The sequence below is a fragment of the Bacillus rossius genome, chromosome 11, assembly GCF_032445375.1.
Source record: "Bacillus rossius redtenbacheri isolate Brsri chromosome 11, Brsri_v3, whole genome shotgun sequence".
NCBI lineage: Eukaryota > Metazoa > Arthropoda > Insecta > Phasmatodea > Bacillidae > Bacillus > Bacillus rossius.
Window position 1 is genome coordinate 3,995,504 of NC_086338.1, and position 24,253 is coordinate 4,019,756.

The 24,253-nt window shown below is 36.4% G+C and overlaps 2 protein-coding genes across 3 annotated transcripts in view; one reads left to right on the forward strand and one right to left on the reverse strand.

The window, feature by feature from the left end:
- On the forward strand, positions 1-15,659 carry LOC134536534 (zinc finger BED domain-containing protein 4-like). Its single transcript, XM_063376266.1, has 2 exons — positions 1-15,224; positions 15,306-15,659. Exons 1-2 carry the CDS (start codon positions 14,601-14,603, stop codon positions 15,657-15,659), a joined length of 978 nt encoding a protein of 325 aa, XP_063232336.1. The 5' UTR covers positions 1-14,600.
- LOC134536579 (FGFR1 oncogene partner 2 homolog) overlaps positions 5,468-24,253 on the reverse strand; it is a 68,051-nt gene continuing 49,265 nt past the window's right edge. For both annotated transcript variants that reach the window (XM_063376335.1, XM_063376334.1), the window contains exon 5: positions 5,468-22,460. In XM_063376335.1, coding sequence (XP_063232405.1) covers positions 22,323-22,460 — 138 coding nt within the window. In that variant the 3' untranslated portion in view covers positions 5,468-22,322. The remainder of the gene's footprint in view (positions 22,461-24,253) is intronic.

The following is a 24,253-nucleotide window of genomic DNA, read 5'->3' on the forward strand; positions in this document are numbered from 1 at the left end:
AAGGTATATATAGCATTTTTTTTCTCTTTCTTCTAAATGTGTAATAATAACAGGTGCCAGCATGTAACAAGATGGAGGAATTTGATAATGATTTCACGTGAGTGGCTTCAGTTTACATAATATGTACTAGTTGTATCAGCCAAAAACGTCGACTTAACCTAGAGTCCATCAGTAACTGCAAGATGTAGCCATTTTTTTTAAGAGGGTGAAGTGTAATTTATTTTAAAGAATCAAGAAACTGACTGTCAACATGTTGAACTTTTTTCACTATCCTTAAGAAAACTTCATGGTCTTAAAAAATTAATATCCCAGTTTAAAAAAAAAAAAACATGTTAACACCACATGTGTTATGAATAGCTGGAAGCAGAACATTTTGGGAAAATAATGACATTGTTGCAAATTCATTAAACTTTCAAATATCCAGGCCTGGATTATCTGGTTTTCGGGCTATCTGTGGTTATACAGTAAAACACAGTTTTAACGAACTTCATTAGAGCGAACAATTCATTACTACGAACTATGCCTTTGGTCCCGTCAGACGTCCATATAACATAACGTAAAAAAATTTCACTAGTACGAATTTTCTCGTTCAAATTTTTTAAATATTCTATAAATATTCATTTGAACGAACACTTTTCTGCCCGGCACGGTAAACGACAAACGGATAAAATCGTCGCCATTCACCCACAAACTGCCATCTTATTTATTTTGATACGCGCCATAGATGACTGCAATGGACTAGTGTTGAAATTAATGCACAAAACTGGTGTAGCGACTAAAGCGCTGCAATGTGGTGTTCGCTGACGTTACTCTTTGTTCTATGCTCGCACGACGTGTTTAACCGATGCGAAGTGCTACATCATAAAGTATTGCTACACACACATCTCTGGTCGTTTTCTTGTTTATTGTTTGAGAAACGTGCGGTAGCCCACAACTCACATAGTTTCGGTTCCCTAGCACGTTCGTGCAACTTCGGATTTCTCTCAAAAATTGAAATTATAAAAATCGAAGGGTTGTGTTAGGTTAGTCACAACATGCTTGATCTTCTGATTTAGTGGCTGAAGTGGCGTTAATACCAAAACGCAAATCTTCGGAAATCTTCGCAAATTCTTGCAGGGAACTGAAACTACGTGAGTTGTAGGCTTCCCAGAAACGTGGCTATACTACATGTATAACTTATTTTTATATGTGTAGGGTGCATTTGTTTTTATAGTTTAAAAAACCGTACTATTGAACATGTCTTCTAGGAAACGACTTGAAATGTTAAAAGCAGTAGATAAAGAAAATAAAAAGACTGATGTGGCTAAAAAGTTAGGTATCTCCAAATCAACATTATCCACAATTCTCACCCAGCGATCCAGTTTGGAAGACAATAAAATGTAAAAAAAAAATTCCTAACTTTTAAATTTTATATTTTTAATTTATTACAGCATTTTTGCAAACAGCTTGTCTTGATTCCAAAGGTAGGCTTACTGCTTTGGCAAACAACTTACCTACGTATTTCTGTATTGTACATATACATACTAGTATGTATGTATGTATGTATGTATGTATGTAGTATGTATCTTGATCCCAAAGTATAGCTGTTAAAGTAATTGATGCTTGTACCACTCATATTGGTATTAGATTTTCTACTTTGTTTTTTAACAAGATCGAGTTATGTTCAAAACCCCAAAACAGGCAATCATTGTGATTTCGGTATAAAGAACTTCATTATAACAAACTGCCATAATTTTGGTCCCTTCGTGTTCTTTATAATGAAGCTCTACTGTACTTAGTTACAGTATTACTTAGTTTTTTTTTTTTGACAGTTTCAGAATATAACAATGGTATCTCTTCAGTGCACTTCCTCCCTTGGCCATTTTATATTTGTAAACACCATGTCACTGTTAGTAGACCCTTCATGTCTCCTCTCAGCTGTCGCACTTTAAGCCCGAGGGGGATGGCCTGCCACTGTCACGTCTCCACTGCCGGCCGGCGGGCCACTTCACTGGCATTCAGCTGGAGGAAGATACGCCAGAACTTGTGTGTGCACGTTTTGTTGGCATGCACGAGTGTGCGACCACATCTTGAACAGTGTGACTCAACGTTCCCTCTCTGGGCTGTTGTAAATGCCCATGAACTAGCAAAGTACGTTACAGAAAACCATTTGTTTCTATCACAACAGGTTTCTATGATGCCCCAACAATATCGTTTCCACACTTCTAACTGTAAGTGTAACATTTCGTGATGAACATTGCAGCCATCATTCCGCAAGTCGCTCATGTGTTGCAGCATCCATCTCTGATTTGTGGAAACATTCTTGTCAGGCCCGTGCGAATATCGTTATTTTTAGTTCGAACTGAATATGAATACCAAATTATTCTCGAATACAAATATCAAATTCAAATAGTAAGAATGTGAATTAGAATCCCACTAAAAAAATTATTTTACATCATATAACACGTAGCGTTGTGGCTTCTGGGAAATTAGACAAATAATATTAAAGTGAAAGGTTGGTTAAGTTAGAACCACTACAATACATAAAATTTTGTTAAAAATATTTAAATTTTGAAAGAAAAATATTGTGTTTTTGGGTTGTTTCCCTTATTTTCCAGAAAATTTTTGTTAACCGCAAAATACTGTAAAATCCAGTTCAGGAAAGAATTGAATTTTTTTTTTTTAATTTTGTGTTCCCAAAAGTTAGTGATGAATGAGTTATTCACGTGCTTTTGTTAACGGCAGCCAAGTAAACTGTACTTTAGTTCAGCAATATTATAAACACAATTTTTGCTAATTTCAACAGATATCCAAAATCATAATTTTCCTTTTTTTTAGTCGCATTGTCTGGTTTGTCATAGATATATATACAGCAAGCAAGCTGCTACTGTGTTGCATGATTGAAATTATGGTGTTAGTTTCTTTTAATGGCCATGGCAATGGAGTGTCTGTGTTTTGTGGTGTTGTAGACCATGGTTGTTGACATTTATTTTTTCCCCATTACCGGTACGTGGGACGAAGCAATTAAAAATATTTAGTTTTCAAGATTTAAATGTTACAAATATGCTGGTTTTTGAATAGTTCACATGATTTTTTCGTGTAGCGAGACAGAAGGCTGGTAAAAATAAACTTTAATACTTGTGCATATTTAAAATTTTGTTAATTTCATGTTTTTGATTGTAAAGTCCCATTAAAACATCAAAAAAGGGTATTTATATAGCACAAATGACTTAATCTCAACAGTGTACATTGGTGTATGACAAACTCATAGGTATGCTATGTCAAGGATTCGTAAGCAAATGAATATTTGTTATTTTGAAGTATGAGTATGAGTAACACAACAACATATTTGCTACAAGCTTGGAATTCCGAAATTCCCTGACTTTTTCAGGTTTCCCAGGCCTTAATTGACGAATTTCCATGACCTTTCAGACATTCAAATGTCAAATTTTCATATTGGAATGTATGCATATCAAAATAAATTAATAATTACATGATAAAACTTCTTTTCTCGGAAGAAAACACTAGCAAAGGACTTCAACTGCACTAATTGGTAATGTATTTTTACTCTAGAATTCACGATATTAAAACTAATTATTGGTAATTATAAAGAAGAGCCTCTTTTCTGGAAAAAATAAAAGTTTAATTTTTACTCCCTGACACAATTTCCAATCATTAAATGTGTTTAGCAGTAGTTTACCACTCTCAGTGGTTAGGCTAGCGTTTATATTAGTGATGGGTCAATTCCGATTCCAGAATCGGTCGGTTACACCGATTCCAGTATAATCGTGGGATTCAGAATACAATGGTTTTGGAATCGACCATGACCGATTCCTGCATTGTTTTTAAGTTTGCAAAATACATCTCCTACGTAAGGTAGTAATGCATGCAAATATAATTTTTAAACTACATAACACAATCTTTTTTACGGAACTGAGATTTACGAATTACGGTGATTAACGTATTTATTTACTTGCACCGCAATTTTACCTACAGTACAAATGCAGTATCTACTTTCCCGCTTTAAGTGAAAGCATTTTTCGGAAATTACGTTGCAACAGCACTGCATTTGTAATTGTAAACCTTCAAAAATAATTAGACTAGGGATGGGGCGACCGAATCCAATATCCGCAGAATCCTAGGGATTCGAAGCTTCGGCAGGTCTGATATAGGATTCGTCAAAGGATTCGGTTTTTTACTATTTACGAAAAAAAAATTACAGTAAAACTCGCTTACGAGGTCCCGCATGGTAGGTTTTTCCGTATAAAGCGTTTAAATTGCCCGGGGTCTCATCGTTTACGCCATTAAATGTGTGATATTAAGTCCCGTTAAAATTTTTTATGAAAGTTCCTGTCAAATACAAATAGTAATGGCGCATGTAAATATGAAGAAAAGACAAATGAACAACAACATACGAAGAAATATGGATGATGTACCATAACTACAGTACAAACCCAATAGTTATTTTAAGATAATTACCATAAAAAGAACTAAAGATTCTTTGTAGATACCATAGTTACTACAGAAGCAGGTAGCTACCACATTTGCACTATAGTTACCGTAACAACCGAGATGTATATTTACCGTGATAGTAATGTATTATTTATTTATGACATTAAATTAAAGAACATTGTTGAAAAAAAAGGATGTTAAATTTTGATATGTACGGTTGGCACATGTTTCTAAGAAATAATGAGATCTGAAAGAATGCAGTACTACAACGAAAAGTGAAAATGGTACTCGTGGATGTTTAGGTGATTTTTAGGTTATGGCAGTCTCTTTCGTTTTTCAGTAATATCTGCCGAAAAATAACAAGCATATCGGAAGTCGGCAGAAATACAGATTCAACTAAATATTGGCAAAATCGGCTTCTTCAGTAAAGCTATACATTTGATGACATGAGTAAACATATTTCAGACTTCAGGATATTGAAAAAGACTTTAATTTTCATGTAAGTTTATTGTGCATATGTTTTTTTTCAAGTGTAGATTGAGTTAAGTAAAATGCTTTTATTTTTATTGCTTTCAATTGATTAAACTTTAATGACCCGTTACAGATATTTATGACACTAATTTTGAGGTTAAGCAATTTTACTAAAGCATCCCAGTCACGCAGGTTTCCAGCGAAAGACGCTTCTCTTCTGCTGGAAAAACTATCTCCAATCGTAGAGCTAATTTAACTCCTGAACATGCAGAACAAATTATTTTTCTGCATGATAGATTAAAGAACAGAATTTAATACTCTTATGACAATCTCTCTCAGAATTATTGTGCTGAAAAGTGGAAATGTTGAAACAATGTGAATGTACTTTTCAAACAACATGATTTTTTGTGCTAAGTTTGTTGAAGCTCAGTAAGGACTCCAGAAAAATTGACAAGGATGAAATTATTCCAAAGATATGTTACATTTACACAAACATATACTTGTAAACTGTGGTTATGTTGGTTGGATGATATCAGTTACTAATGAACCAATGGAAACAGGTATGTTTTAGCAGTGCAAAATGTACACACACTCTGTAAATAGTTACCCAAAATTAATAAGCCCACTTCATTTTAATACTTTATTCAAACATTATACTAAGTTTAAGATAAAAATAATTTCCCAAAAGTGTAACTGTACCACTAAAGTTCAAGCTCGAGCTCGCTCAAAGCTCGAGATGTTTCAAGTAGGCTCGCTCGAGCTCGGCTCGAAGTAAAATTCTTAGGCTCGCAGACCTCTAGTTATTTATAGAAAAAAATCCTAACCGCTAATCTGTACTAAATCTGAAATTTCTCAAGAAAAAATTTTTGTCTTTATATACACTTATACCAGAAATGTACCAAACAACATGTGAGAAAGTCAAGGGACTTTTAGTGCAAGCAGAATACATCTCACTTACATTAGATATGTGGTCATCATCTGTTAAAAGATTCGGGTTTGGGTTCGAGATTCGGCACTTCCAGTCGAGGATTTGAGTTCGGATTCGAGGAAATCAGGATTCGCCCCATCCCTAAATTAGACAAAACCATAAATTTTTAAAGAAAATTATGTAAATGTAAATGGCAAGTAAAATAATGTAAACGTTGTTAACTATTTGATCATGGCAGCTACATTTGCCATTGTAAACAACCTAATTTTTTGTTTGTGCTACCTGCCATGGTAAACCATACGGCCATGAACCAAATCTTTGGTGACGTGAAAATTAAGATGTTTCACATCGCTGCACTTTAAACTTTAAAGAATTAAAATGAAATAATTTTTGAATGAGATTTTACCCAAATTCACAGTGGATTTCTGCAACTATATTAAAATAAGTTTAAAAGCAACATAACCAAATTGCTATAAATTGGCGTTCTTGTGCGTGTTCAGCGATGCTCGTTTTACATTAGATATATTTTGGAAAGGCAGTTGGCTAATCTGAATTTCCAAACATTGCTGCTGAAACGTTCGTAAATTTTTATTACCAAACATAAACAATCTTTTGAAAGTATTTGTGTTAGTTTAACAGAATTGTTTCCGATAAATTTCTGAAATGAATTAAATGTTAACACGCGATTATTTGAAGAGTTTAAATATTTTGTGTAAGAAAATCTCACCATAAAATGTGGAAATTTTGAGATGCTAAAACATGCACAGAACTTTCTTAACCAAGAACCGAAAACTTATTTTTTCTTTGCGGTTGTGAAGAACTACAAGGCTGGATGGATTTATTCTTTGCACCAAGTGAAATAATTAATTTATAGGTAATATATTAAAACGTAAGCATCTCTGACATTTTATTTTAATTAGGTGCATATTTGTTTCTTGTCATTTCCATCATAATGAGATAATAAAGTTTTATTTTTACATTTCCCTCTTTTTATTTTTTTCCGTCCTGATCCCTTGAAATATGTATAAACGAGGTTATATTGTCATTTTATTTGGATCATTATTTAGTTGTGCTTGAAAATAAAATTCTTAACCTAACCGTACAAACCTCTTGTTTTACAATTAATTAATTGAGTTGATAATGTAAGGTATCTAAAGTTGGTTAAGTTATAACATTTTTACAATTTACGTCATAAGACATCTTTGATTATTTGCAGTGTTTGAACACGTGTTTTGTCTAACCATGTGCAAGGTTAAAAGGCCAAATTGTGCTAGAAATTCAAGGTAGCATAACTTGATGGTAATGAACATACTTTTTAACATTATGTAAGCTGTATATAATGTTAATTTCTGCACAGAAAATGTAACACAACACAATTACATTTATAAAATCCTACACAACCTTTTTTTTCTTAGTATATTACTCTGTTGAACATTGTCAGATAAAAATTAAGGAATCAGAATCAGATTCGAAGAATCGACCCTTCAATTTAAGAATCGAAAATGGAATCGGTATATTTTAGGAATCGGCCCAACACTAGTTTATATATTGCAATTACTGCATTATCATAATAATCAGTTTGATTAGGCCTCCCCCCAGGCAATTGAACATGTGCGGTCAGGTTTTTCGTTTAATATATTTTGTTTGATATTAACGTATAAGCCCTACCTACGTAACCAGTCTATACGAACAATGCAGAAATCACAAATATATTCTTGATAAAACTTCTGTTTTGACCATCTTACCAACACAAAAATTATTAATTTAAACTTCATTACAAGTGATTAAATTATTCTGCTATTTTTGAATAACTCTTCTAACTTAATCTCTATTAATCCACAAAAGCCGGTAATCTCCAGTATTATTGTAAATAAGTTCCATGTTGGATTATTTATTGACTGTACATGTCAATCAAAATAAATGGCATCATAGTAAAATTAATGTAGTCTGAGATCAAAATACATGATTGCAAACTATTACTAGCGATACCTTGAAAATTTTGAGTAAAGGCTATCAAATTTATATGTAAACATGCATGTTTAATGACTTTATAAAGACCATTTGTATATATGTTTCACATTTATTGTTTGTGCTTGAAACTTGGAAATGTCACAGTATTTTTTTTTGCGCAATGCTGTAGTTTGGATGTGGACAAAACTTTCTCCAAGCTTATAAGTATCCAACAAAAGTTCGTCAAACTTAAGACTACCGTCTAGACACAACTCGGTGCTGGGCGCTGCTATGATTCACCAATTTTTGGGTGAAATTGTTAACTTCCGTCGACACGGAATGTTTTGGTCGCCTGGGCCATATCAGTCACGAACGTAGTGATAATTGCGGCGGGTTGGTTCAGTTACAGTTGTGATTAGAAGGCACGCAGACGTCTGCGGAACGAGCGTGTTGGTGCGGCTCGAATTCTGGAAGAAGCAATTTGAAGACATTAAAAATGTCTTGCATAGTAAACATAGAATTATGGAATATTACTGAATAATTACTGGCGCTCCACAGGATGAAGGAACAATCAATGTTGCGCTACATTAGTGGTGGTATTAGCATCTCGTTTTTTCATTCTTCTTTGTTATTAGTCCCTTTTTCCTCGAAGGGAGACGTGGAGTGACGTTACGTGAACGGGTTGCGGCTGCATCGGTAATTTCAGGAGTCATCCGGGTTGCGTTGACCTTTTTTTTGTGGGTGTAAAGTGAACGAATCAGTTAGCTGTCGCGAACAGGTCCCGGAAGCGACGACACAACTTGGTGCTGGGTACTGCTATGATTCACCAATTTTAGGGTGAAACTGTTAATTTCCATCACAAAAAAACAATTCATAAATAATTTTTTTCTTGTTAAATTATGTGTTAGAGTTTGTGTGTGTGTGTGTGTGTGTGTGCGTGTGCACACGAGGCCATATGGCAGTGTTTATGGTTTTCCATCCCTCTCTTCGTAAATGTCACGTGAACTGACACCCACACAATAAATGTGTCCATCTTCAAAGTTGTTTTTGTTGCAACTATGCTCAATCATTTTTGTTTTTGAATGAGATTTCCCACACTTTTAACTGAACATATCACGACAAAACTGCAGCCATCACTGGTGTTTATAAGAGCACCTTTTATATTCCTCCAGCCTCGGGGTAAACTGCATTTTTATAAATGGAACTCACAGAGAGTAGCTTGGCACCTCTTCTCCCTCCAGCAAAGGGATGGGTAAACATTAGGGATGGGCCGGTCGAATCCTCGAATCCACGAATCCCACCGAATCTCTAGTATTCGAAAGATTTGAGATTCGAGGAAAAGGATTCGAGGATTCGAAGAAATATTCCAGGAAATGTTGTAAATTTAAAAATTCATGCCTAAGATAACAAGGCACATATAATTTTACCGTTTCCCAAGATTCTGTACTTTTAATAAGTAATTAAGTAACTAAAATTACTATGCACTGATGTGAAACCTATGTTCACTAAATGAACATTTTTGCACAGTGGCTTCATAAAAGTGGAAATTTATTAAGGCATAATTCACAGAAGTGTCATCTGAATAAGCTAAGACTTAAAATAAAACACGTTTCGGATCGAAACTCATATAATGATTCTCGACTTTTAAAATCAGTTAACCTAGAAATTCGTTGGTAATATAACCATAATTTTGGCCTCCATCACAAGTTACGGCAGCACATTCAGTATTAACAACGAAATTAACTTTCTCTATAAAAAACATACGTTATGCAGTATTTATTTTAATAGCAATTCAATTTTAAATTTGCTTATATCAAACACGTTTTCCGAAATGAATATAATTATCTTTCTACGTCCGTGTTTGTTTTTGTTATACTACCAACATTAAAATATTTGCTGAGTGTTGCATAATGGCCAACATATGTATGTTAGCCAGTTATTCTCAGCAGCAAAAAATTACGAATCTTCATATCAAGCATTTTAAATTTCCAAGATAAAATATACGCAGTGCCCATCCACTTTAGTTCTGAAATTACAACTAATTATTTTCTTTGCTTAAGTGAGCCTAAATGTTAAAAGTTATACGACGAAACATTCTTATTTCCTAAAAATGGCTAAAACCAAGATGGCCTACTTTGGTTGACTACTTCTGTGACTGTTAATAACAGTTATGTTGGTAGCACTAAAATTGTTCCGCCGGATTATAATTTCTGTTTCCGTGACTGAAATAATGTATTCTAGGCAGTGTGGTGTTGAAACATTATATATGATATTTAAGTTCAAGTAATATACTTTTACCGATATCAAGTTCAAAATGTCAAGTGAAGTGTGGGAACACTTTTCAGTTTATGCGAAAGACCCTAACTATGCCGTTTGTAAATACTGCAAACAAAACATTTCTCGTGGTGACAAGAGCCAAACAACTAGTGCTATGAAGAAACACTTGAAGAAACATCCAGTCCACGTTAGGGCTGCATCACGTTCTGTGAGTAGTTCTAATGAAATCATTGGTGAAAATGTGGCTGAACTAAAATTAGTTGAAACTGAAACTGACTCGTCTAGTAAAGAGAGTCAACCAGGATATAGCAAAAGCATTGTACATCAAACTCAACCAACACTTAAAGATTTCATTGCAAAAAGAGAGAAATTTAAGCCAGGAGATACAAGAAGTGCAAATATTACCAAGTTAATTGGCAAGATGATTTGTTTGGACAGACAGCCTTTTTCAGTGGTCGAAGATAAAGGTTTCAATGCTCTAGTGGATCATCTCGAACCTAGGTACGCCATGCCATCACGGAAATATTTTGCTAATAAAGTTATTCCCAGCATGTATGCTGAAACTGTGTCATCTGTACAAAAAACACTAAGTGAAGCAGAGTTTGTCTCGGTTACAATGGATTTGTGGACCTCAACAGCCAATGATGACTACTTAGGAGTAACTGTGCACTTCATTGACAGAGACTTTTGTGCCCAGCATATACAGCAAAACCCCTTATTTGCACTTTTCATGGGGACAAAGTAAAAAAGTGTAAAAAGCGGGAAAGTGTAAATAAAGGGAAAAGCATAAAAAGGAGTACAGTTTACCTTATTTAGAATTTTTTTCCTTTTGTTTAATAGCACATACTACAATGCAGGTACAAACACACTAACAACAAAATTTTACTTTAGTATTTAATCAATTATTAATTTACCACATTTGACAAAAATAAAAAAAGAATGAAAGCCAAAATGTTTTTCTGATTACTTCCTAAAAAATAAATTTGAAATTTTCTTCTGCTTGCTTTTTTGGCTGTTCAAGGAGATTATTTGCCTCTCCAAATTATAAATACAGTTGCAACCGGCAGGGTTTATAACAAATACGGGCTACATACACATTGCTCACAGTAAAAAAATTTTTAAGAAAAGGCCGCAAATTGATGAATATTTACCGTCAATAGCGCGCCAAACGCGGAGAAAGGTCATTGTACTCGGTCAGCTGCTGTAACGACGCGGCGGCGCATGCGCACTCTATGCTCCGCCCAGACTCATGACGCCATCAGCCGCCAACCAATAGATGCGAGCTTAGCGGAAAAAAATATAAGCTCCACCTCCCGTGTACCAATTTTATCCAGTTCTAATACCAGTTTATTGGTATACGCACCAGTTTTCTCGCTGCCGTGACATGTTCAAGTTTACGTTTATCATGATGTCTTGATACCAATAATTAATTATTTACGATCCCCAGAAATAAATGGTTAGTTTAAAAAATATGGCGTCAACTGTACAATACAGTAAAACCTTTTTGTTGCGACCCCATTTATTGCGACCACCTCTCTATTACAACCCGATTTCGAGGAACCGTGAAAAAATTGCCGAAAATCCGAAGATAAACAGACAGAAAATAAGTTTCTTGTGGTGAGTAACGTGTTGCTGCGTTTCTCTTGCCGAGTGCTTCCTGTCGACCGCTGTCAGCGCTTAACAACCCCCATTCCACGTCCCTTTGTCGGCAGGGTGCAGATAAAGGTTTTTGTGGCAACGTGTTTACGTTTAGCTTATTGCGAGTGTCTAGTGTGGTACGCAGTTAAGGCAAAGCTACCTGCTGGATTTCTCTTGATTTTGATTACTATCGGTTGACAATACACAGCAACCGACTGGATGCACGCCCGCCTCGACTTGTTTTAACTGCCGCAGCGATGTTTATTTTGACAGCTCAAGCAATTAATTTTTCCCGTGGGTTGATAGAAAAAGGTCGCTTCACCCAGCATAAAAAAAAAGGCTACGCCACTTATTCCCCGCGCAGGAAACACACTGGCTGCCGTCTGTCTACCCCGCATTTATCTTTCTTCTAACATTCCACGTTCTCCTCTCGCGCGAGCAATAACTAGGGCCACGATTATATGGTGAATCGCGAAATCGCGAAATTTTCCGCGAATTTATATGGAAAATGCGAAAAAAGCGATTTTTAAGAAAAACCGCTAAATAACACCGAAATTACACAATACAAGTCTCTTATATTTTAATGTGAAAAGCTTAATAGTCAAGACTTGCCCGGGTCCTGGTTGATAAGCTGGAAAAATTTCCTGCCTTGCATTTCTACATGCTTCCTCTAATCAGCTTTAGGGCGCCGTCTGGTCAGCGTGTGTGTTAGTGAAGCGGGATGATAAGATCGACGCTCAATGGTAGTTCTAGCGCGGTAAAACCTCTAAGTGCAAGGCTTCTGAACTGGCGCGCAGTCATCTCGTTCCCGTCAGATAACAGTGAAATTTGAGCGGTGACCATAACATTATATGGCGGAAAAATAAAGATAAAGGTGTAATGCATTTCCCTATGATACTTTCAAGAAATTTGTAACGGGTTTTTTACACCTAAAACTTCGAAAACATGTCTTTTAGCCATTTTATCTCAAAAGAACCATTAACAAATTCTTAAATGCTTTTCGTAAACAGACTCCAGTCGGATATATAGTATAGTTTGGAAATTGCGTAGGTTTTTCGTGGCTGTGCGCGGCACACGACTGTAGTTGCCATGCGTCACGCGCCGAGAATGTTGTCCGGCAGGAAGGGCGAGTATAGTTCATTTGCGGCAAAAATGAATACTTTTACGGCCCTGCTAAATTTTTCCATTAAATAAATTTTGAAGTTTCAGTGATTTTCCTTCAGAAATAATGTTGTGTAACTAACAAACAATTTGTATCAAAACAATTAACGGTAAATGGCTGTCGCGGGGGCCCTTAAAAATTTTTCATTTTATCAGAACTGGACTATACAAACCTGGCTTTAGTCGCACACAGTTTGGTGAAGGTGAGGAAGGATGTTGACAGTTTCACATGCCAAAGGACGTTGAAGTAGGAGGGGGAGAGAGACACGATGGTTTGTATGCCTGGGAGGGATGAACCTTGAAGTCTAGACAAGGGAAGGAGAGGTAAGCCGTATGACGTCATGCATCCGCCGCCTGTGCTGCCGCCAGCCTGTCTAGACGATATTCCCGCGCTCCCACTTACGTTGCACAAGCTACTGCTGCCGTATTTTTAAAGGAAATGTCCCATTATTTTTTTGTTATTCTCACATGAACATTATTGGAAATATTAAAGCCGACACAAAAAATACGCTGTGTGTTAAAGTTAACAGATTTTAATAATCTTTCATTTTGTTTTGTTTTAAATTTTTTTTCTTCTGATTTTCACATTTTGGTCAAAATGTCCAATTTTTTGACGGTTCTCGAGAATGTATTCGTAAAATCACTGCTTCGTTAAATCCGGGGTTCGTGACATCGGGGTTCTAGTGTATTTAACTACGGCAAGCAAGAAATCGTACATGTAATCTAACCAGTAAAAATAAACTGTCTATTGACATATTTTCTTTAGAGGTGGCCTGTAGGGCGACGGACTTGTCATGAAGGTTTAAAGCACAGCCGTCTAGCATTGTGAGTGACAGCATCCTGCCATTGTATGGCTGGTTTCTTAGCGAGTAGCGGTTTGGGAAAAGGGGTTGGGGGGGGGGGGGGGGGGGGTTGAAATCAACTGAAAATTTCGGAAAACATCTATTACGACCCCCCCTCTATTCCGACCCTATTCCTGGGAACCGTGAGGGGTCGTTTCAGAGAGGTTTGACTGTACTTCCCAAATTATAAAAGACGTATAAAACAGTTACCAAGACACCGCTCATTTTATCTTGTGAAGTTTATGTCTCGTACCAGTATTTCGGCTAAGTTGTGACATAAATACAGTATCAGAACTTACAAGCAGCCATGTTTGTACATTCATGAGTTTACGTTTTTCCCTCGTGCATTTTAGATTGTCTCCTGCTATAATTACTCGTACTTTTACACGCCTAGGCTTAAATTATTACATGTTTAGAAATAAAAGCAACTTTTCATGTTATAAAATATGTATATTTTGCTATTTAAAATGTTCATTGCCTACTAGCTCCACGGTATTTTCTGGTTGTTTATGGTTGTTCGTGACGTAAATAGCGGGATTGATTCGATTTTTGAGACGTAATTCGCGGGAAAGTATTGTATTGGACTATATGGGAACCAAACGGGACCTGAAGAATATAGTGCAAATAACGGGAAAACGTAAATAACGGTAACGTAAATAAGGGGTTTCGCTGTATGTATAGAGGTGGTACCGTTTCCAGAAATCTCCCATTCTGCACAGAACATTTGCAGTTTTCTGACAAGAACACTGGTTCAGTGGGAAATCAATGAAAAAGTGTTTGCTGTTGTACGAGATAATGCAAGGAATGTTGTAGCTGCATTGAACTTGTCCAGTTTCAATCACATCCCATGCTTGGCACACACTTTACAGTTAGTAATAAAAGATGGTCTTCTTAGCAGCAAAATGGTTGCTGCAGCAACAGGTGCATGTCTTCGCATGGTGGGACATTTTAAACATTCATCCCATGCAACCAAAGTATTGAGAGAAGCCCAGAAAACTGTTGGTTCACCTGCTCATAGGCTCGTGCAAGATGAACCAACTCGATGGAATTCAATCCTGCATATGCTTGAGCGACTATATGAGCAACGGAGAGCTTTGGCTCTTGCAGCAACCAATCTTGCCTTGCATGTAAAAATATCTGTGGCCCAGTGGGAACTAATTGAAAACATAATACCTATTCTGAAAATATTTGACCAAGCTACCTTGCAAGCAAGTAAGGCTGGTGTTAATTCATCAGAAATCATACCCATTGTTAACAGTCTGCTACAAGAGTTAAAGAAACCTGCACCTGTACTTTCAGGTCTTCAGGGTGTGAAGAAGGATCTCTTTGCATCCTTGACAGAAAGATATAGGACACTAGAAGAAGAAGAAGAAGAAGAAGTGTATGTTTTAAGTACACTTCTTGATCCTCGATTTAAAGGAGCTGTGTTCACAAGCAAGGAAAAGCTTGACAGGGCAGTGGAACTTCTCACTACAGCAGCACAAAAGCTTGACTTGCATAAGCATTGTGGAGTTGTGCAAGATGGGGTAAGTAGTCCTCTTTGTTTTGTTAATTTTTCTGCAGTTTGTTTTTTATCTGTTAGTAATTTCTTTCAATTTTCTAATCAGGTACCTATTCAAACTGGTTCCTCAAGTAGCATATGGTCACTTTACTCGCAGATAATGCCTGAACGCCTCGCATCCAACAAGTCGGATTCTACAGCTGTTGATGAAGTGACCAGATACCTGCGTGATCCAACAGTTAACCCAGATACAAACATCTTGGAGTATTGGAAAACTCAGTCTGCATGTTTACCCAGGCTACATAAACTGTCGAAAAAATATTTGTGTTCACCTCCAGCGACAGTGTTCTCTGAACGTTTGTTCAGCACCGCAGGGAACATATGTGACCAAAAACGAAATTTTCTGGATCGAGAACGTGTCAAAATGCTTGTTTTTTTAAATAAAAATTTAAAGGGTTGAATATCTCCACATTATGTTTTTTCCCTTTCACCCCCCCCCCCCCCCCTTCCTTATTAATTAAATTTTACACCCCTGAAATCTGGATTCGGATTCGAGGTACTGTTTGGGATTCGGATTCGAGATTCGGATTCGAGAAAAATGGGATTCGAACCATCACTAGTAAAAATATAAAATACAATGAAGGAAAGGGGAACAAAGGTATAAAAATAGCAGTCTTCTCCTTTGTCTTGTTAGGAAGTGAGGCAATTGGGTGGGTTGTAGACAAAGAAGAGCCGAGGGTCAATCTTACCTACCAACCAGCTGAGAAAAGGAAAACTTAACTTGTATCCACAGAACTCTAGTGAAGACAGATATATGGTTTTGTGACCCATACACAGGGGCAACCCTTCTGCGGGTAAACACGGTAATGCATAATTCGTACTAACGCATGTACTAGAGCAAATGCCCAGTATGAATTTTAAGCCCCAAAGTTACGTGTTTTATAAATTTTCTCTTGTGAAGGTGGTGTAGATCTTTTAATGCATTTTATTTATGCCAAAATTCTTGTTTTTCCTGCTGATGAATAGTGAAGGGCAACATTGTGAGGTCATCAGTTAATGCGGCCATCCACACCACTTCAGTATTCCGTATGTTTAATGAAAGTTAGTATTTTGGATTTGGTACCACGTGCCATCAAGTGGACTATGTTAATACACACAGTCAAACCTCATTATTACAAACCTGAAGGGACCATAATTTTAGCACTTTGTAATAACGAGGGTTTGTATTAACCAAACTATTGGGATATCATGACAAAAAAAAATTGATTGAAATACACACCGTTGGTAGTATAAGCTGGTTTCACTACATGCATGACGAAATGTAAACACTGAAGAAAATAAACACAATGCAATACTTACAGAATAAATCATAATACAAACTTCAATAAACTTGCATTCATGACACATTTTCTATTCAAACATTTGGTTTAAAAAAAGCATAAATTCTGGTTTGCACTATCTTTTTCTTATAGGCATTGTTTACCACATTTAACTTTGGTCGTATCTACTGCTGCCGACTCCCTACACATAGTTTTGCCAACAAGATTGTTGCGATCCTTAAACCGTTGTAGCCAACCATTGCTGAACTTGAAGTCTGAAATTCCTAACCTCAATGCTAGGTAGTCTGCCTTCTTCTGAATCATAGGTCCAGAAATTGGCAAGTTTGCTGCACGCATATCTTAAAACCACTGCAACAAGGTAGCTTCCATTTCTTGATGTTTTGGGCCTCACATTCTTTTTCTTGTTGATCGCAAAAGCCGATTCAATCTTTTCACGATTTTTTAGTATTGTCGACAACGACGATTGCGGGATGTTAAATTCTCTAGCAATTTCAGTTTTCGTTCTCTCTCCATTGTCTACTTCTTCGATAATTTTAACTTTAACTTGCAATGTAAGTTCGTTGCGTTTACGTTTCGCAGTCATATTACAAAACAACTAACACTCAAAATTGATGTTAAGATACACGTGCGTGAACAATGGAAAATATCAGAACTTTTTTCCATAGATTGTTTAAACTTCTACGTATGTACACTTCCGACGACTAATATTAATACGTAGAGACATGCAAAAGGTGTGTTTATTTTGTGATGAAAAGTGGTGTTATTTTCCCTTAAAAGCGATGTTAGTTTTACCTAAAAGTGGGGTTATTATTTTTTTTATTTTTACAATTTCAAGTGTAAGAAATATGAAGAGAACATTGTAATATAATTGCACCATCAATTGAAACATTATAAATTAAAATTACACAAATATAGGTTAAAAAGACACAAGTTTAAGAACTCAGATTCTAAATTAAGTCAACCCAATAATTTCAGAACCAAAGTACTTTGACACAACATTTAACTTTCAAATGAAAAAATAGCCATTGTAGCTCAATTTTCTTGTTTCAAATTAGTTCTCTTGTCAGTGAGAACATTATTGTATTGTAACAAGAAGCGTTCCGAATCAACGTTTGCACACAACATCCACACTGCTTCCAGGCACTTGTCAGAAAATTCAGGTTGTGAAAGTTTTAAAACTTGAAGTGCCACTACATCCACACTGCTTTCCTTCATTTGTTTCTCAACTATCTGTTTTAACTCTCCAAAACCGGTGATCAGCTCCTGGCGGTCCATTTCTTTCAGAGTAGAAACTTTACACAACTTAGCAAGCAAAATAGGGCTCATCTACGTAATCAAAATATTTTTTGGATTAAAGACAGTCAGTGTTTCAAAGTCAAGTCTGCTTGGATCTGTAGCCATCAAGCTGGTAAGCTTCACCAGAGATTTTGTAGACACTTGCACTACACTTATTTTCACAGCAGCTGCTTTCGTAGTATTCATGTGGTCCAAAACTTGTTTTGTTTCGTCAAAAAAATGCACTCCTTCATGTTTCCAAAGTTGCGCTGCACCTTGGTAAGCTCACTATGCAAAATATGAGCGTTTGGCTAGCTCCAGTATTCTAGCCTCGTTATTAAAGTATTTTCGGATTTAAAAAAAAAAATTTTAACACATATCGCCCAACTACGTATTTACCCTCGCATATAATCCACTATCACGAAATTCGCGCTCACGAAGTTTGGTGATTGCTTGAGGTTTCGGCATATTTTACACTTTCAAACCTATGCTGAGAAATATGAAGACGTTTTCTATCACAAACTACAGTTTTTATAAAATAGTTGCACTGTATACAACATTTTTAAACAAAAATTATCATTCTTAAACATAAAACGTAATTGTTAAGTTTGTTTACTGTAAGAGAACAAAATTAAAACAGTTTGCACAGTCCATAGTACATGCAAGATGAACAGTTGTACGTAATTTATAATTTGCTTCGCGACACAAGCGCTGTAACGCACAAAATATCCAACAAAATGGCCGTACATTACTCTTTGACTCTGTAAACGTGCCTTCGAGACATGAGGGTTTAGTGCACGAGTGCAGTTCGCCAAGAACGCGTCGTATCAAATAAATAATGAAACGTAAACATTGACAAGTGTAGTCTTTACGTTGATGGTGTTATCAGTGGTGACAACGGCTATTTATTTACTTTTTTTAAGTTACCAAATGGCGGGAAAGTGTGGTTATTCGTGGTAAACAAACGTATTTCGCAAAAAAAATTTGTTTTATCGTAAATGCGAAATTTGCATGTCCCTATTAATACGGTATAGAGTTCTTTCCTTTTCGTTTTCCGTTTACAACATGGCATCTTTTCTAGTTTAGTTACTAACATCGCCACTAGAGTTGAACTTTTCATCTTGTTTTTCGACCATTTTGCGCTGTAGGATACATACATGTATCTTTGGAGAAACGTTTGTTTACATGACGGTTATGAATACGTGATTTACTTTAGACTTCGGCGGTGAAATTTGTATTAACCGTTTACTTATACAGTACAACCTGGTTATAACATTCCCGTTTGTAACATTTTCCCGTCTATAACACCATAATTTCATGGTCCCGTCATTTTTCCATTTACCACAATGCTTTAATTTCCCGCCTGTAACAATATTAAAATTTCTACATTCCCGCCTTTAACGTTCAAATTTGCATTGATAACTGCCACAATTTTCAGTCATAATTTAAAGCAAAACCATAGCTAGAAAATACAGCACGCAAATACAAACATCAGATGTTTACATTTGTGTTCACCATAGACATGGTACACACGCACTCCACAACTTGCACCGGATCGACTATCAATATGGCGTCCTGTTCGCGCTCGTTAGCCTATGACTTGTTCCGTTATACTTATGATGCACATTTTGTGCACTTATACATGGTCGGAAACAGTGCTACTGTATTCTATGGTGCTGGTTTTTGTTTCAAAGTTTTAACACCTTGAGCTGGTTAAATGTTCTATGGATATATTCACGGCTTTTGTTTGTGGTTAACCTTTACTGTAATTATTTTTTTTTCACTTACTTATTGTAGTCACGGTTGTAATTAATTAAAATACGCCGTATTGAAATTTTTTTCAAGTTATTGTACGGCTATGATGAGATGGCCGATAAATATAAACGAAAATCATATTCTGTTGCAGAAAAAATTCAGTTTATAAACCAAGTGGACAGGAACCCCAACAAAACGCGTGTTGCTATTGCAAAAGAGTTAAATATTTCTGTTTCGACTCTGAACTGTATTGTACAAAATCGTGAAAAATTGTTTGCTGAAAGTGTAGGTACATCTGTTAAGGTAAAAAAAATTAGAAACGGGAAACACGAAGACGTTGATGACAAGCTGTTGGAATGGTTCAAGCAAGTGCGGGCATCAAGTGTTCCTATAAATGGAAATATTTTACGACAAAAGGCAGAGGAAATAGTTTTGAAGTTAGGAGTTGAAGGTTTCAAAGCTACAAATGGTTGGATCGATAGATTCAAAAAAAGAACTGGGATTGTTTATCGTGCCATAAGTGGGGAGGGTGCCAGTGTAAATACAGACACTGTAAACACTTGGAAAAATGATGTCTTGCCGAGTTTGTTACACAGTTATGAAGAAAGGGACATCTTCAACTTAGATGAATGTGCATTATTTTTCAATTTGTTACCAGACAAAACCTTCTCATTCAAAGGTGAAAAATGCACTGGTGGCAAAAGAAGCAAAGAGCGGGTCACAGTTTTACTTGGTGCTAACATGGATGGCACAGAAAAGTTACCTCCATTGGTAATTGGAAAAGCAGCAAAGCCAAGATGTTTTAAGAATGTCAAAACCTTGCCTTGTAGGTATGACTACAACAAAAATGCATGGATGACCTGCAAGATTTTCGAGCAGTACCTCCACTTTCTTGATGCTAAGATGGGGCTCAGAAATAGGAAGATTCTGGTTTTTGTGGACCACTGTGCTGCGCATCCTCCAAATGTTAGTTTGAGAAATATCAGACTAGAATTTTTGCCTGCTAACAGTAGGTACTTCTTGCCTTCAACCTCTAGATCAGGGGATCATTAATGTTTTTAAGATGGGTTTCAGGAAGCGTTTGTGCCACAAAGTTCTTCGATTTGTAGAGGCCAAGAAACCTATTAAAAAGATTAATATTCTGGATGCCATGCACTTTTTGTCTGCTTCGTGGGATGCTGTTTTGCCTACGACAGTTGCCAACTGTTTTCGGAAAGCAGGTATCCAGAAAACAGTGACAACGGATACAAATGCTGTGGAAGTGCTGAACGAAGACGACTCTCCAGCTGCAGATGACATTCCATCTACAGACCTGCTAACTATACATAACTCTCCAACTGCAGATGAATGGGCAATGTTGCAGACTGTCTGCAATTTCCAGGGTAGTTATGAAGAGTATGTTGTGGTTGATGACAATCTACAAGCTTGTCAAACTCTGACAAGTGACATCATCTCAGATCAAGATGAGCATGAAGATGAAGATGGCGAAGATGACGAAGATGCTGAGCCTGAAGTTGTACCTACACAACTTAAAGCCTACGAAGCTATAACTACTTTGAAAAAATTTGTTGGTGCACAAAACAATACACCTGACAGTATTATGAGCTCTGTGTGGCATATTGAGGACTACTTAGTGAAAGTTGCTCAAACAAACAGTAAACAAACTAAAATCACCAATTATTTTTCAAAGTAACTGTAGTAGGTGAATCACAAGCAGCTGGAATTTCATTCCAAGTTATTTTATGTTTAAAACATTTTTTCTTTAGCATAATATTAGGTATTATCTAGAAATAAAATTCACCAATTTCCCACTATTGCTGTACTTAGTGTATTACTCCTGTACTTTGTGTTGTTTTACCTATACTCTTTAATTTAATCAATCCACGCGTAATTTATACAAAGTGAAGATGTAATTTTTTTATTTCCTGCTTATAACATTTTCCTGCTTATAACATTTTTTTAAGTTGGTCCCTTGGAGAATGTTATAACAGGGTTGTACTGTACACGTAAACAGCTACTTGAGGGATCAAAACAACTTCGTAATTCATATTAACCGTATTTCGTATTAAAAGTACTGAATAACATAGGAAATCATACTTTATTTTCTGGGACTGTGAAAGTACTTCGCATAAACAGGAATTTCGTACTAAGCGGATTCGTATTAATGAGGTTTGACTGTAGTATCTAAGTTTGAACCTTTAGTGTTTTGGCACATAAACACTCTTGCATATCCTATATCCCGTTTATAAAAAGTGAACACCAATATTAGCAATATTGTTTTATATACATATTCTAATTGTATTAACACAGATTAACGATAACAAAATTTTTAATGACAAAATTCACTTTTTTTATAACATAAACATGAAAACACAAGTAAAAAAAATTCAGCACATAAAAACTTGATCCAAGGTGATTATTAATTTACTTTAATGCCTTCATTAAAATAAGAAAATCACAGTTTCAAGAATTTGCTAAGAGGTAAACATCAACCAGCTTTGATTCCAAAACATTTAGATTCTGAAAACTTTGATCCCGATGAAATTAATGGAATTGTAATTTATCCAACACTAAAGAGTACTGAAGACAGTATAAATCTTGATGGTACATAATTTACATTTATTTCACAGTCCAAAGTTGATCAAGTATAAAGATATAAGAAAGAAGGAAGAAGAAAATGAGTTATGACACAGTTTTCAACGAACGTACACGGGTGGGTGGCTATGGCACAAGCTGCAGGGATGACGGCAGCATCAGGAGGCGTCGGGGGCGTCGGGGGCGTCGGGGGCGGCGCCCGAGGTCTGGCTCTCCTTGTCGGAGCAGGCGAGCCCCAGCAGGGACGCCCGCAGCGAGCCGTAGCTGCACGAGATCTGCAGCAACTCCCTCAGGCCCTGCCGACACGCGCACACCAATACTGACGCTCCTGATCATCCCAGGTCATTACTGGCAAGGGGGGGTTTCACAGATAACCGAAAAACACCGTTAAAGCAATGTAAAAAACTTTTCTTTTTATTCTGACGAAACAAACACTTAATGAAGGCCGATTTACACACACCACTGGCTGCTTGTCAATGCTGTGGCCGGCACGTAACGTCACTGACTGTGATCTCATGTAGCTTTTCTGCTCACAACGGACAGTATCAAACACCTCCCATTGCATCCGTGGCAAATTAATAGTTTTTTCCACCAAAGTATCATGGATCTTCCCCATTCCTTCGCGCCAGTCTGACTAACATCACAGGGAATTGACGTGAGTTGACTAGGCAAGAGCATCGACCTTTATCCATACCCATTACTTCCTCTCCTTCAATCGCCGGTTTCCAAACAGGCACTTATTTTGTTTAGGAGTGTAGCATAAAAATGCCATCAAGCGAAAGAAGGTTGTAGTTTTAATGAATAAAAAGTTAGACGCTATTAATCAAATTGATAAAAGGAGAAGCATTCAAGAAAATAGCTGCTGAATTAGAGATACAACTTCAACAGTGTTTCACTAGAAGAAGCAATGAAAATAAATTAAAGATTTTTGATGTAAAATGATATGTAAAGGCAGTTTGGAACACAGAGAAACAAACATACAATCAAAAAATGCAACATTAGACAATGCACTATTCATGTGGTATCGTGCTTAGTGAGTACGTGGTGTGCCAATCTTGGCACGTAAAACTTTGAGCTTAAACAAAATGTTGCAAAATCCTGACCTGGCTAGAGCATTGAAAATACTGTCACAGTATCCACCAATTTACTGTGACTGGAGAAAGCTTGTCTCGTGATATGCAGAACCATTTGTTTTATCTGAGGAATTGACACCCAATGCTGACCAAACTGAGTTTTTTTTTACCGGATGCTTCCAACATTAGCATCAAAGCTTGAAGATTCAGCTAAGAGCTACAAGAAAAGAAAAGAAAGACTATCGGCTATGGCTTGTAGTAATGCATAAGGAAAATCTAAGTTTCTCTTGTCATTGTAGTGAATCAGAGGAGTAAAAAAAATGTGAACCACAATTCGTTGCCAGTAGTTCACTGACCACAAAACACGTGTGGATAGACAGTCTTTTGTTTAAAAACTGTTTTTTTATAACTTTGTTCCTGAAGTTCAAAAATTCCTGAAAGAAAATAGTTTACCAGAAAAAGCAATTTTAGTGATTGAAAATGCTCAGTCTCATCAGGGAAAGCAAAAACCAGTAAATGGAGGGAAAAAGAGAGTGATTTGTTGAAATCAATATCAAATACGTAGACACATGCCTATTTCGTGATTGCGATAAAACAAATTTTTACGCAAATTTGAGTACATTTTTAAGAATAACGCGAATTTCTCACATTTGGGATAATAACGCGAAATCCTTGAGTTTTCGGCGAACATTCAGAACAATTTTCTCATTCGAACACGGCAATTCAATTTGTAAATACAGTAACAAACGTGAGCAACAACAAAAAACCAAAGATAACTACGCACACAGTGTATAGCAAGTTGACGAACAATACACAGCACACAAGTTTTCCGTTGCGGAAATAAGTCGTTTGATAGCACAGATCGTATCGATCTTGAACAAAATGGTGTTGTGATCACTCTCGCGAGCAAGAAGTCGTGTGTATGTTCGATATCTATACTAATATTATAAACCTGAAGAGTTTGTTTGTTTGTTTGTTTGTTTGAACGCACTAATCTCAGGAACCACTGGTCCGAT